The sequence below is a fragment of the Platalea leucorodia genome (assembly GCF_965183815.1).
Source record: "Platalea leucorodia genome assembly, chromosome: 3".
NCBI classification, from domain to species: Eukaryota; Metazoa; Chordata; class Aves; order Pelecaniformes; family Threskiornithidae; genus Platalea; species Platalea leucorodia.
The window spans coordinates 21,928,969-21,948,406 of record NC_138825.1 but is presented as its reverse complement, the minus strand read 5'-3'; the positions used below and the strand labels follow the sequence as shown (position 1 = coordinate 21,948,406).

Here is a 19,438-nt window from a genome sequence, read left to right as displayed (position 1 = left end):
ACTGAAGTGTCTGAAGCTGAGCATCCAAAATGTGAAGCATCTGTGATTCATTTAAGTCTTCTGAAAATGTGTGTCACAGTCCACAAAATAATTGCACTTTCATATATTTGCTGGTTGCTTTCAAGCTGTCTCCATGTTTAGAAGGATTTATACTGAAATAGTTATCTTTCTACCTGCTTTTTCAAGGAAAGATGACGCAAACTTCTGTTTATTCCTGCCATGGCACAGCTGGAAATGGGATATTTAGAAAGCCAGCAACCCATACACTATCAACGTGTGAGTGTTGCTACAGTCTGCAGCTCTATACCACTGGCTTTCCTTCGCACTTTTTTGTCCTTCAGAATTTGGCAAGAAAGGTTATTTAAAAACCAGTCTACATCTTGATAATCTTCAGGCCACTGCAAATATCGACTCCTTTGTAAAAAGTTTCGAATTGGTTTGTGTTTCATCAGTTGATATGGAGAAAGTGACCCAACCACTACCATAATGAGGACATCTTTCAGATCACAAAAGTACCTGCTCTGGGCAAAATTAAAGGCTTCCACACACCACCCATCTTTGAGAAACTGCCTGGTCACAATGCAAATTGTTTTCCTGCTGTTCCAAATGGCATCACGAATATTGTTGATATGTTCTTCCCCAGGCAAGAAATCTCTTTCCTCAAAGCACAAGGTAAATCTGTTTTTATCAAAATACTGCGAATCCAGGCGCTTTAGCAAAGAATTCTGGACCCATTCAAAGTCATTTTTGCTGTAGCACAAATACGCATCATATCTGTATTCACTTTTATCTGCTACTTGTGAATGTCTGCCTATCATTTTTTGGGTGATAGTTTTATACCAGACAAAACAAATCCCCCGACAGCGAGTAAAAATGATGACTGCCATCAAAAACATTAGAAGAGTGATGGAGGTGAAGACGAATACTGAGAGCCTGAGCGTCTGCTGGAGTTCATCTTCATCGCAACCGTCATATGTCAGAGACGACAGTGGTACCCCTGCAAATGCAGGTGGGTATGCACAGTACCTGTCAGATTGTGAGCCAGCTAGGGTTATATTGGTTTCATTTAGCCACACTAGTAGGCTCTTTAAAGTACAATCACAGACATACGTATTATGAGTTATATCCAGAATACTCAAAGTCATAAAGACTTCAGGCTCAGGGGAAAAAAGCTGGTTTCCAGATAAGTTTAGGTTTGTTAGGCTTTGTGGAAAAAGCCCAGGAGAAAGATGAGACAATAGGTTGGAAGCCAGATTAAGTCCTTTTAGAGATGTTAGACCTCTAAAAATCTCCTGTGGAAGTGCACTAAGGTAGTTGTTATTCAGATGTAGAACCTGAAGTTTGGACAGTGCCCTGAACACATCCAAACATAAATCTCTCTCCCACACAAGCTGTAACATATTTTCACCTAGATCCATGTAGATTAACTGATTGTTTTCTATAACATTATCACTTTTCACACAGTAAGAGAAGCGATTCTGTTTTAAGACGATATACTGCATATCTGGAACTTGGAAAAGAGTATACAGGTCACCTAGGTTTGCCAACCAATTTCTGTCTAATTCAAGGTGCGTTGCTGCTATTGCTGTGCCAACCATAGACATTAGCTTATTGTCACCTAAAAAGGCAGAGGTCAGATGTGGAAAGGAAGGGAGCTTTTTAATGGCATTGTCTCGGAGATCAATTATTTTCAGACTTACTAATTTACTGAATGATTTTTCACCAATCATCCCTATATGATTTTGCTGTAAATCAATATACGTTACGCTACGTAGACCTTCAAAGGTATAATCGTACAACTCGCCTAAAAGATTACTTGAGAGATTGAGAGTTTTTAGGTTTCCCAAGCCAAAAAATGCTTGCCTTTGGATTTGATTTATCTTGTTTTTGAAAAGGTTGAGCAATTCCAGATTACCAAGGCTTTGAAAGATTAAAGACTTGAGAGAGAAAATGTAACCATTTGAAATATCAAGTGAACGAAGATCGCTTCTTGCTAGTCCTGCAAACGTATCATTATCTGGATTTTTTAAGTTATTAAAGCCAAATCCCGAACCCATTATATGAGAGCTAAATATTAAAGAACCGATTTGAGTCCCTTTAATGGCTGTACAGAAATACTGGGCTTTCTCTGTGCTCCAGCCATTGCCACTAAGGTCCAGTGTGTTAATCGTAATATCTCTGAAAGGATTTGGGCATTCGGCCCAGGCCATTTCATCTGTCTTGTACAAATAATTAGAACTGAGGCTAAAAAATAAAAAGTGTTTTCCTCGGAAGCTAGTTAGATTGCTTTCGCACAGGTTGGATATCATGTTGAGTCTCAGGTTCACAATTTTCAAGACTGTCAAATTATAAAATAAGGGATGAGGCTGAAGTTTTGTGATTTGGTTCCCTGACAGATCCAATTCTTCTAATGAGCTCAAACCTTGAAAGTAACGGTCCTCCAGGATGGAATCTCCAAGGTAGTTGTGAAACAGACGGAGTACAGTCAGACTTGGCAAGCCCACAAAAGCATCAAGATCCAGTTGAAGAATCTTATTGAATCCCAAGTCTAAGACACGAAGGTTTGGCAGGTTCCTGAAAGCTCCTTTTCCTATGGTAACAGGATAGACATGCTGCGTTCCGATTTCCAACAAGAACAAGTGCTCCAGCAGTGGAAATGAAGTTGCAGTCACTTGTCTGATATAGTTGAAAGTTAGCAAAAGCTTCACTGTATCCTTTGGCACAAGTGGAATATCTGTGAGGTTGCAGGAATGATATCGGGAGACTTGGGCTTCTGAATAACAACTTCTACATGCACATATATCACTAGCTAGTGATATTCCAAAGACAAGTACTAGCTGTTGATGTAACATCACGAATCTATGTGAAAAAAAGTGAAAATAGTTAAGTACTAATTCTGTAGTTGGCTATCTATGCAGTTAGTTACAGAGCACATTTTTAACAGTTGTCGAATAAAAGACTAATGTCACACTAAAAATCACTTGTGATTTGGGATTTATCCTTTCTCTGAAGGCTAACAGGCATCATCTGATAGGCTGGCTGGTCAGAAGATGTGTCCCAAAGAGATGGAAGCACCTCCTATGACCTGAAAAGTAACCCTCCTTTATGTACCTTAAAGGCGGCACCAAAATCCCACTAGGTAGGTGTGAAAATCTTGACCTAGCTATTTAATTTGCATCATGGAACTGATAATGCTGGCGTATTAGCTTAATTCCTTAATCAGTTATCCAAACAGGTTTAAACAGTTTGGATTACCAAAGTAAGGTGTGGTCATCAAGTCATCTCAACAGAGCAGGCCAACGCTGCTCTTTCTCTGAGTGCTCTCCTGATGAGGGCAATCACGCTATTTGGAATTCAGATTGCTGTCGCACAGAAGTGTCTAACAACAGCCATGAATTTCTAAAAGGGGGACCTCTTTTGGGGCTCCTTGAGCGTCAGATTAACCCTGCAACGTGAAATTGTTCTTGAAAGGGTTGTAAAATAGTTTTGAAAGTATAGGCAGAACAAGGCTAACAGTGAAGGAAAAGAAAAAAATGTGGTAGCCTGAAACTGTGCTGCAAAATTTCACGTTTTATGAAAAACGACATTTCCTGAACTGTAAATTCCTAAGTTATACAGAAAGGTGCATAACATAATTTATGCAGCTCACTGATGAATTCATTTATTAATTTATTCCCACTCTGGATTTTCCTTGCATTATGCCATCTGTCTGCCTGTCTCTCTCTTTATCTGAGACAAAAACCTCTTCAAAACAAGGAAGGTCTTTTTTATTGAGCAAATTATTAGCCCTAAAGTGGTTGTTTGTGTACTATAGTTTAAAAAAAAACTTTTAGGATTACAACCATCTGCCTCTGCTCTTAAAAAAACATCTATTGAAATTAAATGACAACGCAATGGAAGAATTCTTGTGACCTCCAGCACAGTCTGCTTAAAAATTGGTAAGTGTAAATCCTTGTGGAACCAAACCCCCAATGGCCATCTAACGTCTGCAAAGTAAATCTACTTCAGAGAGGAAAAAAGTTGGGCTTTGAGCCAGTAATTATAAAGAGGTAAACCCTGCTAATTATTATTATGATTTGAGCACACTGCTTCTTTAAAGCCCAAGTACAAAATTCTATGCAGAATATTACACTTGAACTAAAATCATCTTATGCTTGTTGCCGTCAGACAAAGTGACTTCTGGGAAATGAAAAAGTACGTCAGTAGAAACCACTATGATATTCCCATTGCAAATACCAAGTGAGAGAGCTAGCCATTTTTTAGAGACTATCATCTGCTAAATAGGAAGTACAAGGATATTATAGTACCATTGAATCTCATAACTGACACAATCTCACTGTACCTAATATCAAAGTCATCTGATTATACTAAAACCTTAACTTGTAACAACTGTGACTACCAGGGTGAGTCTGCAGATTTCCACCCTAGAGGCTCAAACACCAAGTGGGAGACACACATACCTTGCAACTTTAAAATACTAATCTTGTCATTTTTTAAGACAATTTCATGGTTTTGGGACAAGATCTGATTCTTGAAAGTAAAAGAGATTATGAATATAGGATAGAGTGCTCAATTCTGAAGTCCTGGCATTCAAATTTCCTTCACATTTTGTCTCACTAAGGAATTTAGGATGTGCTGCAAAGAAAAGCAAATTGCAGGCAATGAGTATCAAAATTCTGTTAAGAGATTTTAACTGCATCTATGGGGAATAATTCCTCATACTAGAAAATAATTGTCTTTTCTACCCTCTTTTTTTGACCTAGCACGCACTGTTAAAAGGGGACATTATAAACAGTAAACTATGTGTTTGTGACAACAAAATGTTGTAGGTTATTAAAAAAGACACAACTCAACATACAGCAGGTCATTCAAGATTTTGTTTGCTTTTAACTTTTCTCTTTGCTTGAACTATGAAAACAAAACACCAAGTTTTCCTTTTATTATTTGTTAACTATTACAGTGGTTCTTGTTGACACCATAATATGGTTAGCACAAATAGATTTAAATTACATTTATCTTCCAGACGTTTACATTTCCATTCCTTGTAGTTGCCCAAATGCTATGGCTGGTTTTTAAAGTTTGGGCAAAATCACAGCATCACCAAAAGCAGTGACAAATAGAAAGTACTTTGGAAGTCAAAATTTAATAAACATGTGTATCAACTTACCACAAGCAAAAGCTCAAAATGTTTAGAGTGGAAGAATTAGAAAACGCTGTTGGTTTTAAATTTTAAAATGTAGTTTTATTAAGAAAACAAGAAAACGGTGAAATATTTCTAGCCACCTTTGCTTTTACACTTATCTGCTTTTCCACGTTCGTGTAAGTTAAAGAAGTCTCTAACAATCTCTTAACAGTTGTTACACCTCTGCTCTGGTTTGGTGACAAGGAAGATTTCATTTCTAAGCTCTTTGCTCCCTCAGTTTTTTCTACCTTTTCCCCCAAATCCTGACCCTCCATGAGCAGGAGGAGGATGCTGGCAGTAAGTAATGGCTCTTACTGCTCTCATAAGGACAGCAAAGATTTTTAATTTATCAGAATCCCTCCATGTAGCATTTTATACAACCCTTCGCCATTGTACATTAGGACCTAAAACCACTTGGGAAGAATATTCTTGCACGAACTGATGATCAACCCATTCAGTTATGTGCCTGTGCATGGACATGGAAATGAAGGGATGTGTAAATGCTTCATTCATTATTGAAAACTGGAGTAATGAAGTTTAGAGAACCAGAGCTCAGCGTGTGAGATTTGTTTCCTTCTACTGTGTTGATGTCAGAAGGGGTAAGTGGGAAAGGGAAAGGGAAAAGTAGGAGGGGGAGGAAAAATGCAGCAAATGCTTTTGGGATGGAAAGTCCTAAGCGGGGTATGTTTCTGAGCAATGGAAAGAACTTTTACAATGCAGGGTGGATATTCTACCTAGATCTAAAGGCAACAAGCGAGTACGTACAGAATGCAAATACTCTAGCTCTGGTCTCAGCCTCCTCAGGAAGTGTGCGTCTGGACCAGGTAAGGCCAATGCAGATGTTTTCAGTCATCTGGACTGACCTACACTATTGTACTAACTTTTTTTAAAACTCAGTTTTGTGAACTTGGTTTTAAATCACCTTGAAACCTTCACTAGCACAGCAACAAAGGAAGGGAACTGACCAGAGTGGATGTTGTAGTAGTGGCTGTCCATCTCGGCACAGCTGGGTACACCTTAGGATATCCACAGAGGCTGTTAGTAAGCAGGGTCTGAAGTATAGCTGAAGAGGAGGACTAAGACTGCCTCCTTTTTGATATACGCAAGTCAGGAAAGAAGTTAGAGTAACAAGTATCCCATGGAGAGTTAGAAAGCACTTGCCATTCCCCCTTCCACACCCCCAACAAAAATGCACTGGAGTCCCCATAAACAAAGAACAGGTTACATACCCTATTTTTGTCTTTGCTGATAGCCGAGAGGATTTGCTTACTTTTTAAAAAGAGCGACCTGAAAGGAAAATTTTGGTCTCAGAAGTGGTTTTGTACAGCATTCAGTAGCATGCTTACTCTCTTCAACAGCCTCCTGTGCTTCCGCCACATAACCCTAGGTCAAATATGAACCAGCAGATGCCAGGGGAAGTGAACAGACATGTACCATATGTGCTTATGAAAACAAGCAGCGGGCTCTCAATTGTCAGCCGTAGGTTTTGGGGAACCAAGCAGCAGAGGTGCTGGCTATCTGGGTGGACTCTAGAGAAGATCAGTCTGATATAATCATCAGTAAGATTTAAAAAGTTTAAAAATCTTTTCAATAACCTATTGCAGTGACCATGATATCCTCCTAAGGAGATTTTTCCTAGATGACGACTCAGTCAGAGGAATTGTGTGCCTACCACAAGCACAGATTGCTTGAAATAATTCCACAAAGATGAAGTCCTGTGACCAAGAATACCAGTCATTTAGGTGTTTGGGATGTGGTCGGTACATAACAAGGTAAAGACAGAGGTAAAGCTGGTATATTTTTCATTATCTGCACCAAAAAAAAAAAAAGTAAATTTTTTGCTTATGCTAGTTTTCCCAAAAACATCCAGGGCATTTTCTGTAGGTCACTGAATCACAGATGAGTAGGGGGGTATATATATAATAAAAGTAGCAGTATCTTTTGATGAGCATGTGAGAATCTCATCCCTAATTGCCGCAAGCCTGCTTTAGGATTAAGGATTAAGGGATAAACATTAATCCTACTGCCGAATTGGAAGGCTTTTTTTCTCTTTAGCTCCATAGCTAAGGGCCTTGCTGTTAGGACAGCGAGACGTGAGAGCTCACCTGGAGCCTGCACGAGTGCTGCTGTTACCCTGATGTCTTTCTGTGAAACACCACTAGTTGTCACAGGTAGCACAAAAGCCCCCCAGAGAAAGGACAGAAATAAAGATAGGATTAAACAACTTCAGAGTCTATTTCTTGCCTGTAAAATCAATGCCTAGAAGATAGTCCTCTTTTCTCCCCTCTATACTCAAATACATTAGGCGCTAAAGAGACAAAGACCATCTTTGTTGTCCCTTATTATTTCTTTTCTATAGTGAGATGGGTTTGTGTATAAAATTACACTGATTTAACTTCAAATTTGATATGCGCACTGCCTTCATCATCAGTGTACAACTTTTCTTGTGAATGTTTTGAAAATATATTTAAGCCAACTTCTGTATGTCCAGAGTCCAGCTAACTGAACAGAGACTGTTTTATATTCGTCTAACCTAACCTACACTGAGTTTGCAGCACTGTTTTTGAGTAAGTTTCTAGACAGACTGGTGCCACACTTTTGCTTTCTGACAAATTCTAAGATTTGAAATAATTCTCTGGTTTCAAATCTAATCAGCAATAGATGTTTCTTTGTAGAAAATCATATAATTTCAAATGTTTTGTTTCTGATTGCTAGATACTAATATAAATACATTCTTGCCAACTTCTGTCCCTCTCAGTTCACTGGAGTAGCTGTCCCACTTGATAGGAATGGACATGTTTACAGTTGTGATATAATGAATTGGGGGTCCTGCCCATATACAGCTTCTGAATTCTGCTTGAAGTAGCTATGCTCTTAGTATGAAATTGTTCTGTTGTACTGTGCCTCTACATGGTGTCCAACACTACTGACAAAGGTTGCAGGATGTCTTTGCCAGACCAGAAACAACAGTCAGCTGTTAAATCCTTTTGGGACAAGGGATTAACCCGTTCCTCGAAGAGTTAGTTAACCCCAGATCTTTCTGCCAGACGCTAGCAAAGTGCAGCATTCACAAACAGTATCAATAAATAAAGCAGCTGCAGGTACAAGGCACATGGGCATGAAAGAGCCACTGGGAAAGGGAAACAATGAACAGGAGTTTGGGACCTTTGGGTAAGTGAGGACATTTTTGCTTAGTTTCAGGTAAAGCCTGACTCAGTATAGATAATCTCAGCTAGGAGGACTCTGAGATTTCAAAGCGCTCTTGATTCAGTCCACAAGTTCTGGTACAAGAATCCCAACAAAGTCAAAAAATCCTTTCTTTCTTCCCTCCTCCTTCCTCTTTCAAACCCAGTTTACTTTTAAGAACAAATGTTAGGAAAATGTTCATGTCCTGACAGTATTAAAGTTTAAATACCTGATCTTTGTACATCTGTAACTGCTCTTTGGCCATGTTGCTTATAAGGTGCTTGGAACGGCTCCAGGAAAGGGGTTATGGTAGATACAACGGTCTATTACCACTCAGCTACGCTGACAGGACAAAGCTGATCTGTAAGATACAACGAAACACACATACAGCTTGTTGGCAGTTAGGGCTGAAATGGTCTCTCACAGGTTAGCAGTGTGGGACAGCTGAGCCAACCCAGAATTGCTGCAGGAGCCTATGCGAGACTCTACTCCTGACCTGAGACTTGATATGTCAATGAACGATCTCAGTTCCCATCTCCATCTTCTTTTCTTCAGTCCCTTTCTCTTTTCACTATACTTCAGCTTAGGCATGGACCAAGTACACCAGCATATAAAGGGGGTTTAACTCCTACATTAGTATGACCTACTGCGTCTGTCCTCTTTCCACATTGCTATTTAGTCTAGATGAAAGGCAAGACTTAACTTACCTGCCTGGGGAATTTTGGATGTTAGCTGCCCAGTCAGAAAAGTAACCCCTGATCAAACTCTCAGAATGAAGGCCAGAAAGCAGGCACAAACCTAACGCAGCCCACGCACAATTACGTGGCCTATCCCTGGTACATGGCTAGTGCAGCTCCCATCTTATTTGGATTGCATTGACCCTTCTGTGGAAGCACCCAGACAGAATGAAGCAGACTTGAAAAAAGAACAACAACAAAAAAAGGGGAATAACAAGCAAACCCCACTGTAAACGATGGAAACTCGTCGCTGTTGTTTATATGTCACGGGGCTGAGACTTCCTCGAAAGTATCTAGAACAGTTGGGCTGGTTACCTGTGACTTTCAAGTTGTCTGAGAATGGCTCAAAGCTATTGAGGCTAGAGGCTGTAACTTTGGAAACTGGTACCTCAAAGTGGAAGGAGATGCTAAAAGCACTGAGGAGTTCCAGTTCTGCAAAACAAGGGGAATACTGATGGGGTGCAACATTATGCCAGAGGTGTGTACTGACAAAGGGAAGCAGAGGACAGTAACACCAGTTGTTAATTCTACAGTCAGCACTGGGCTCTAAAGATGAAGTCTGGTTATGGATTTTAGCTAAACTAGCATTTTGGATTAAACAACCAAAATCAAGCAAGTAATGTTCTATTCTGAAATAACTCAAGGAGTTTATCTTCCAACCCCTGCTCAGCAAAAAATCCTCACAGCTCTTGCATTCTTGTTTGCACAGCCAAGCCTCTGCAGGAGAGATATAAGGTACTGTTACCTAACATACTTACGTGCTTATAGCCTCATGGTTAAAGCAGTTTCCTTGAGTGAGAACCAGACTGAAGCTTCTCAGACTGAGGAAGGCCAAGTACTCAGGTCTTCCACTTCCTTTAGTGGTTTAAATGGGTCATAATATCAGAGATCTCTCCTTTCCTTGGCTAAAGTTTGACAGAAAATGTCCATGGCTAGTATGCCCTGCACTAGACCCAAAGCTGCAGCTCTGCTAGAAGTGCTCCCTGCAGGCTCCCCCGAGGAGGCCTGCTGGGGACTGTGTTCTTCATATTGATCTCCACAACATCTGCAATCGCTGTGCAAGGCTCCTCACCCTGCGGTGCTCCTGTGCAACGGCTTACACGTACTGTGAGCAGCAGCAGAAATGGAGGTGCCACGTGGGTTTATGCCTGAAGGAAGAACCTTTTGGATCAGATTTTGGGGACTTGGCTGCTTAAGATCTACTGAAATTCACCTCAATAGACAAACGTGTCTCAATCTCATTCTTCCATTCTTGGGTCCCTTCCTGCCATCCAAATGAAAGAATCTTCCTGTTCGGTTTTCCCCATATGTTCACGTCACAATTCTGTAGGGAACTGAGAGTCATTCCTACTTCTTGGAGAAAGTGCAGAACAAGTAAAATATCCTTGTCTAATATCCTAATATCATTAGTCTTTACTTCACTCATGGCAACAATTATAGTCATCTGTCCCAGAGGCTGGTGATAACACACTGACTGTGAAGGCCTATTTGTATTTGGCACTTGGTAAAATTCCTCAGAAAAAAACCCCAAAGACCTTCAAAGAGCACCCTTTTTCTTTTAATCTAACAGAAAGCCTACTGACAAGGAGTTTGTTTGTAATATTTATCTATCTAGGCTGTAAAAAAGGTCTTGAAAGATATATCACAAACAGTAAGCCTTTGTTCTTAGACTGGCCAGATAAAGGCCAACTGCTATTGTGAAAATCTGTATTGCTGCTGTTATCTGATTAGATCAAATCTACTTACTGAAACAAAAATAAAGCTCCAAGCTTTTGCCCAGGCTCTAAGCCATCATAATATATGCATTTGTGCTCATAAAAAGCTGTGCAATGTAAACACGCTTTTCTTCATGGGGCCTCTCTAGCCAATTACTATCTAAAAAAGAAACAATTTCCTTCATCAGATGATTAATGAATGTGCCCCTTCCCACCCCCTCAGACTCTCCCTTAAGTTGCTAGGATGCTTAACTCGAATACACCATTTTCCGACTTAAAATCAGGAAGCATGTTATAAGGCAAGTGAGTACTGTGACAGTTCCTATCATTGATGGGTAAAACCCAAGACAATAAGGTATTTAATGATCTGACATAGCAGAAGGACCATAAAAAACAGCCACTGGTTTGGGTAATCAGAAGCTACCTATGGGATGTAACGATCTAGTTCCTGTTCATCATCTAGATTTATTTGTATTTATTTATTTGTTTTGATGTCCACTCAGATTATATGATGAGATGCAGACACACAAAGACAGCGTGATTCCTCTATTCTTATTATATTCTAACAGTTCTTTAAAAGAAAGCAGTCTCCAGAAGGACGGGAAAATAAACTTGAGAGTTTATTTACTGAAACATGCTCTGGGCTGTTTCTCTGGGGGACAGGAGTAAGCTGGATAGGCACAGGGTGGGTGCTGGAGCCCCAGACTCCAGCCCCTGGTCCCAGCTCAGTTGTTTTTAGCCACCAGCACTGTTTCGAGTGTCTCCCTCCTGAGCAGAGCCAGCCTGCTCTTTTCCCTGCCTGAGCAGCCAGCTGGGCTGGTTGTTCCAGCAAAGCCCCGGCACTGGGCACTGGTCCATCTGCCAGCCCCGGGCAGCCCAGGCTCCACTGCCCCTGTGTCTGACAGGGGATGATGAAGGCAGAGAGAGCCTCAGCTGGGCTTGAGAAGAGGACCAACAAGCTTTCTTATGCTCTTCCAGGTCCTAAGCAAATCAACTTGTCAAGGCGTCAATGAGGACAGTGAAGATTCCTGTTTTTTTTTTTTTTTTCCAACTCGGTGCTACAGTTGTTTCCAGCCGAGACGCTCGTTCAAAGCTGCACAAACCACCTGTGCGTGGTCGCAGTCAGCACTCAAGTATTCTTGCCTCACACCCTGAATCCATATTGACTTTCTTTTTCTTTGAAAACTGTCATCATATGGTAACTGCCTGGTTTAGACTAGAAGCCATTCCATGAAAGTAGCATTTCCCTCCTGTTAGTTTCCCTTCCCTCTTAGCTATCATTTTGGACTGTGTTTTTCATAAAGTGGATTTAGCCCAGAGGCAAAATGTCCTTTTTTGTGCTCGTGGGATAATTAGAAGCAGCCAGGATTAAAACTCTCACCTGGAAAAGATCAAAGTGATAATAGGAAAGGACTCTCAAGAATGACAGCCAAGTTTTTAACTTACAGGAGGCCAGCTTTCACAGATGGGACAGAAATTCTTGAGGAAGTAGCAGTAAGTAGAGAAGCAGCATTCAGACTGTAACTCCTAGGGTCACAAGCAGAGCTCTGTGTAGCCTTACCTGTAAAGCTAACCTTTTTATAAAGCTTATCAGCACTGTCATACCTGTGAAATAGTGGTCAGGCATAAAACAGCAGTAATGGTTTGGTAGCTGAAGTTGGCAAAGATGACTAAATGGCTAGCTGGAGGGGACATGGCATGGTTGCCACACCTGCACTCCTGGGACCCAATCTGGGCACGTTATTTATTAAGGAACTATTAAAAGAGTATGGAGCCAGGTGCCTAAATATGTGGAGCCAAACGGAACAACTGATAACAAAGAGATGTTTGCTTTTGCAAGTATGCTTTTTGCAAATAGACTTTAAAAAAGCAATCAAAAGATAACAAGCTGCAAATGCCCAGTGACAAAAGGACCATAAATATAGTACAAAAGAGAGACAGACAGCCAATCTGCCCAGCATTTACATGACGTTACAAACGTGCTCCACTCTTTCCTGGAATGGAGATGCTGAAAGGATACCTTCTGAACTTGCTTGAAATAAGCTTTAGATCACAATAAATTTGAGTTAGCTCTTAACTTGTCAGTGGAGGAGAAATGTGAAAATTACACTCACAAGTACAGCTGACATAAATTCGTATTGTAGAATCTGTTGTGCGAAGGAGACCTAACGAGTGAAGAAGGTAGAAAAGCAGCTAGGAGCCTTTCTGAAACAGTTCCTGTGTGAGGCTGTTGGTGAGTTAGCTATTTATTGACTCACAGTATGGTAGTAGAGTCCTAGGGCTCACCTGCCTATGTATCCCAGGTCAAGTGCTTATCTACTGATTATCCTTATGCAAGATGGTCCCAACCCAACCAAGAAGAATAGCTGTCACACAGGCTAACCTGCATGAAAGGCATTTAGAGTCGAAGCAGGAGACCAAATTATACACTCCATGCAGTGGATGTAGAAAGATCTGCACCTGATTTCTGAATCCATAAAAGACCTGCAGTCTTGACACCTAGGGACTGCCAAAACAGAAATCCCCATGCAGGTTACGTTTTAAATTCTGTCCCTACCCAGCTCTTTCTGGAGAGAAAGCTAGCGATGTCTTCATTTAGCACATTAATCTATCATGTAAAACAGCTACACTCAATTCTGTTGCCTGTGCAATGCAATACCAAAACCTTTTATCTCACAAATACCCATTAACTGTGGAAGCAGTGGTTATTTTGGACTGGAGGCACTCTCCTCCTGTTACAGCTCTTCCGACTGAGTGAATAACATTTCAAGATTCACTGAATCAAAGACATGTTTCAGCCTAATGAGGGGTTTGTATGGGGGCCAAGGGAGGGGAGGGAGGAGATCTGCTCTGGGCAGTTTCCATATTCTAACTACCACATGTTCAACCCAGAAACCATCCTTAGAGAACAGCCTGGAGGCCCTTCTTGCCCTCCCCTCTAGTTCCTGCCTCTTACCATCTCAATCAACTTCTAGAAGTTCTTGCACAATGACACACCTTCAAAAGGAAGCTGAAGATTGCCAAAAAGAGCCTGTCACCAATTAGGAGGAAGGCGTGTATCTCATTTGCCCTCAGGCAGACGATGGAATTGAATGCACTCTCCCATGACCTGAGTGAATGCTCCGAGCCATAAGCCACTGAAGTAAAGGTGTGCAGTAACTGTTCGCTGCTCCATTTTAAAACAAAGCAGCAGCCACTGCTGTGTTTTGGGCTGGATCTGAGCTAGAAGCATGCCTACATCAAAACATCTGCGCAACATAGCTAGATCAGACGCTGACTGATCGGCTCCGTCAGACTCAGGTAGTGCTGGGTATCTGCAAAAGCAGTGTTTCGTGCTCGAATACTGAGGTGAGGGGTGGGGAACCCCGCTGACATGCAGCAAGCGGGACTCTTCCAAGATCAGGTGCGGGTGAGGCTGTGCCTCATCAAGTCCTAGCTCGGGTGCCTTTGTGCCTTTTAGGAATTTTATACCTCACGCACCTATTTTTTTTTCCCATAAAATGAGCATAACAATCCTTGTCTGCCTTGGGGAAAAAAAGAATGCTAAATAACATACTGCTTTGAAAAATGCAAAGTGCAACCCAGGTGCCAAAAACTTCTCTTGGGGCAGATAACGCGTCTTATTTCTTAGCGACTCAAAGAGGGTGAGAAGGGAAGGAGAAGTTTACACTGCGAAGGACCGGGGTAAGGCTGCCGCACCCCTCCCGCCGGCTCCTCTGTCCCCCGCCACCCGGCTGCCCGGCCCAGCCTGCTGTCCCGGCGACGCCCCTCGGGACGCTCCGCAGCGGGGCTCCCCGAGCCGGAGGCCGGCAGCCGCCTCACGCCACCCCGCCGCCCGCGCTCACCTCCGCCGGCCCGGCCCGCGCCCCCGTCCCCGCCGCGGCCGGCGGCCCGCGGGGCTGAGGGCACCCCGCCCCCGGGGCGGAGCGGCCGTTAACGGAAACCCGCGGGCACAGGGCCGGCCTTGGCGGGGGCCGCGCGGCACGAACGGGCGTACCCGACGTGGCCGCGGCGCGGGTAGTGCGGCCGCCTGTTCGTCACCCTGCTCAGTTTTCCCCCCATGCACACCAGCCGGCTGAAGCGAGATAAGCGATTTCAAAAACTCAACCTGTATGAACTAGGAATAGTGCGGCCAGCAGGACTCGGGAAACGATCGTCCCCCTGTACTCGGCATTGGTGAGGCTGCACCTCGAATACTGTGTTCAGTTTTGGGCCCCTCACTACAAGAAGGACATCGAGGTGCTGGAGCGTGTCCAGAGAAGGGCAGTGAGGCTGGTGAAGGGTCTGGAGCACAAGTCTTATGAGGAGCGGCTGAGGGAGCTGGGGTTGTTTAGTCTGGAGAAGAGGAGGCTGAGGGGAGACCTTATCGCTCTCTACAGCTACCTGAAAGGAGGATGTAGCCAGGTGGGGGTCGGTCTCTTCTCCCAAGTAACAAGTGATAGGACAAGAGGAAATGGCCTCAAGCTGCGCCAGGGCAGATTTGGGTTGGATATTTGGAAAAATGTCTTCACTGAAAGTGTTACCAAGCATTGGAACAGGCTGCTGAGGGAAGTGGTTGAGTCTCCATCCTTGGAGGTATTTAAAAGACATGGCGCTTAGGGACATGGTTTAGTGGTGGACTTGGCAGTGCTAGGTTAATGGTTGGACTTCATGATTTTAAAGGTCTTTTCGCACCTGAACGATTCTAATGATTCTAAATGGTTGAGGTGTTGAGTGGTGTCAGGCAGGCTGCTTTCCCTGGACGGCAGTGGGGGAATCACTGCTTTCCAGCTGAAGGAGCCTGCCTCAAAGAGAGCAGCTTTCACAGTGACCAAAAACAACAACTGCACTTAAGCTGTTTACTCATGCAACGCAATGGTAAATCAAGGCCACAAGGGCCTTGCAGCAGGGGTAAAGAATGGAGGAAAACAGTGATTATGTGGATATGGCATGGAAAAAAAATCTAAAAGAAGAAAGGTAGAGACAACAATGAAGAAACACTGGCAGGTAAATTCCCCAGCAGGGGGGAAATCCTCCCTAGCTTTCTAATACCAGCCTCCAGATGCCGAGAAGGGGTCGGGCAAGGGGAAACCAGGCTGAGGGGTGCAGCCGGGGCACAGGAGCCAGTTTTTATGAGGTTTGCTCAATGTAAGCATTTTAATCTGTAGAAGATGATCACACTAACTCATCTCAGTCTAAGCAATGTAAAAATTTGTGTTTGCTGGCTGCTTGGTGCTTGAGCTGTTTCTTCTGGGCTTTTACAGGTGGAAAGAGCCGGCTCGTCTCTTACCTCTAGTGTGGCGGAGCCTCTGATGTGTCCTTAATCTGACCCAAGCTAACTGTAAGTGGCTGATACTCTACTCACATTCTTATCCTATTTCTAATGGTCATTATATTCCATTTTCTACATTACCTTATACTAAGTAGCATACTTAGGCTTACTAAAGAAGATTGAATGATAGATGTGTAGCTGAAGTGATTTATTTGCCTGTTACTGTAATTCTTAAAGAGGAATCCAGGAATGAAAAAGGGGGATAAGAGAGAGAACAGGGTAATTTTTATCTTAAAAAAATATAGTAATTTAAATTTTCATTTAAATACAATTTCTGGAAATTGATGGTGTTTGAAAAAGTGGCCACTTCTGAGCTAACTCTTGAGCACACTGCTGCCTGCCCATATCCGCAGCAGTGAGCTGGGCATTTAGTAACATTGCATGGGAGACATAGGTGCCTAAAGCATTGGATCTACAATATACATCATGTAAACCAAAGCATGACTTAATATGGCCAGTTGGAAGTGCAGAACTGGGAGCCATGTCTTAAGATTCACCTATTAAATAAAACGAGGCTCCACTCTGTTGGGGTTGCACAACTTTCAACCTGTTTTGGAATTAAACACCTAAGGCAGCTCTTGCTTGCAAGAGCAAGTTGTAGCACCCTTCTCCGATCACTCCACTCAATGGTCAGATTGCTCCTTCGGGAGCCTTTCTCTTCCTAATAGGACGTGAACTCTGCTTCTGTCCCTGATGTTTCCTGATGTCCCACCAGACCATGAGGACATCTAGATAGGAAATTCTCACTCTTTCCTGCTTAAGCTGTTCTGCTTTGTATGGAATCGTTTGGGCCAGAGATGACACCACAGTGCCCATCTTCATGCTAATCTGGGTTATGTACCTTTAATAACTGATACTTATGTTGCTTCTGTACTAAGTACTTATAAGTGATTGCATATATGTATTTTAATGGTATTAATGCACCCCTCTGGTTGCCTGTGATATATTCTACTTATGTTAAATTGGGTGAACGATTACAACACACTCAGGCACTGAAACAATAGTTCTAAGGCCGCTGAAAACGGGACCTGTGTATCTGGAGAGAAATAATTTTGCTGAATTTGGAATACTGTGTTTAAGCAAAACACAGGGAATTGGACAAAGCCAAATAAACCAGTTTAGGGAAAGTCCTACAGAATTCTGTCAGGCCACATGGGATATTAGAGAAGTATCTGGAAATGCAGATTCACAGGGTGAGGAAATAGTTGCGATACTTATGCTGAAGTACATAATACTTATTTTCTGTTTGGTCCTGCTTCTCTCTCTTGTAATTGAATAGATGGAACTGGATACCTGACGTTCTGAATATTTTCAGGATTACTCTCAGCTGTAATTAATAGAAAAAGACAGTAAGTCTCATTTCTACTGAGCTTGCCACCACAGCACTTCTTTCCAGGTGGTGACTGTAAGAACCAGCATCAGGATTTAGACATGCTTGCCCCCAGTTTACACGTCTCAATGTGTGCCTAATGTGGATACTTCACTTATAATACTGTTGTTGTAGCTTGTTGATGCAGGTGGGGAACACCTAGGGTTTTGTGGATGCTGTCAGCTTAGGCCTCTGTTTGTCCATATACATAGAAGGCTGAGATATTTTGTATTGAAGTTACTGAAGCAAGGCCTAGAACCCAGTGACAGTTTAGGTGTCAGCTGAGCCAGTTTCACATTGTGAATAAAAACTTGAGAAGTGGCTGAAGCAGCAGGTAAGCAGGACTGCTATCCTTTCATGGCTATAGTCTTCAAGCATCTTTTTGTTTAATATATAATGTACATTTCAGCATGGAAGCAAGGTGTTCACTGCTGCTTGTTGAACAGTCAACTGCTGCTAACAAGTGGTCACAAATTTACAGAAGTGTTTTTTGCAAAAGCTCTTGCCAAGTTATGGTTGAAAATCCAACCTGGAACTTTTTTTAGTTCGGTGCATTGACTTTATCACTGAACAATGCTCACACGCTATTATTACAACTGTAGGCTTGCTTCTGGATTAAATCTTTTTGATTCAGTTACTAAAAAACTTCAAGTTTAAAATGTGTAAATCACAGGACTCTATAAAAGATGCCAGTATATTCAGCTACTCTGCTTGTGTAACTCAGAGAGAAAAGAAACAGTTAATGCAGTCGTATTTTCTGTAGCACTGCGCTGACATCTTTAAATGCCTTCGTGCACAGAGGAAGTAATGCAGGTCCAAATGATGGAGATGAGCATGTTGTATTTTGATGACAAAAGGCACACCTACGCAACCACCTCATGTTGTTCTGTCACTTGCAAGAAACGACGGAAACTAAACCAAAAGTTGTCTTTCTGCCAAGGTGTCTGTGTTAAGCAAGAAACCTGTTTTCTGTTGTTCCGTTGTCTTATGCAAGTCACATACTCATAGCGGGCTAGACACCTAACAGGCACCATAAGGGATTAGGAAAGAGGGAAGAAGAAAAGATGTCCTCTCCACTATACACATGAAAACACCAAAAATTAGCAACAATTACTTACAGAATTTTACTGTGTCCTAGATTTATGCAGCTTTTTTAAATTAAGTACTGAGATAGATACCTGATTTTAAGCATATTACTAATTTCAAGAAAATACCATATATGAAGGTTCATTTATAAAAGGTCAGTAAATGCTTTAACAGATTTTGTAACAAATAGTCATTTGTCTCATATTTTGATAACGACTGCAACAGGTTAATAGGCTGTTTATTACCATGGTTTATCACTAGCTATGATGTCTTCTGCTGATGTGCTTGTAACATTGCCAGTGTATCCCACTCCATTTTCAACATGCTAATAAAATACATTAATAATGTGCAATCTTTATAAGCCCCCTTAAAATGCAACCAGGATATAATCTTTATTGAAATAAGACCCAAACAGGTGCTCTCTCTTGTATTTAATGGAGTGGATTTAATACTGAAAAAAGTGCTTCCAGCCAAAGAACAGGCGCTGGTGTGTGCTGGTTGTGCAAACGACATTTGCCAGTTGTAATGAACTCGGGCTGTGAAACTCTAATAGCCACTGAAGGTTATCTATGGCGAATGACTAATGCCTTCTAAATTAAGGTCTATAATTGCACTCTAGTGATTAATGCATTAAATTACTGATTTCTTACATGTAAGACACTTACCAAATGTGTATCTTATTGTACCTCTGGGCTCACCTATAATGTACAATAGGCAGGTGAAATACATGATCATTTCCCACAGGCTTCTTCTAAAGCGGGCTTCCACCCACGCAAGATCAACGCTGTAATAAGGTCATTATTTCTGAAGACACACATTTTCATGTCTTGCATAGGTAATGACATGAAGTTC

At 42.0% G+C, this 19,438-nt stretch overlaps 1 protein-coding gene across 1 annotated transcript; it reads right to left on the bottom strand.

Moving 5' to 3' along the window:
• Positions 1–269: 269 nt before the first annotated feature.
• On the bottom strand, positions 270–14,679 carry TLR5 (toll like receptor 5; the record flags this gene model as incomplete). The annotated part of the gene is made up of 2 exons (XM_082306349.1): positions 14,666–14,679; positions 270–2,859 (listed from the first exon to the last, which is right to left on the bottom strand). Exon 2 carries the CDS (start codon positions 2,850–2,852, stop codon positions 270–272), a length of 2,583 nt encoding a protein of 860 aa, XP_082162475.1. The 5' UTR covers positions 2,853–2,859; positions 14,666–14,679.
• Between the last annotated feature and the right edge of the window lie 4,759 nt (positions 14,680–19,438).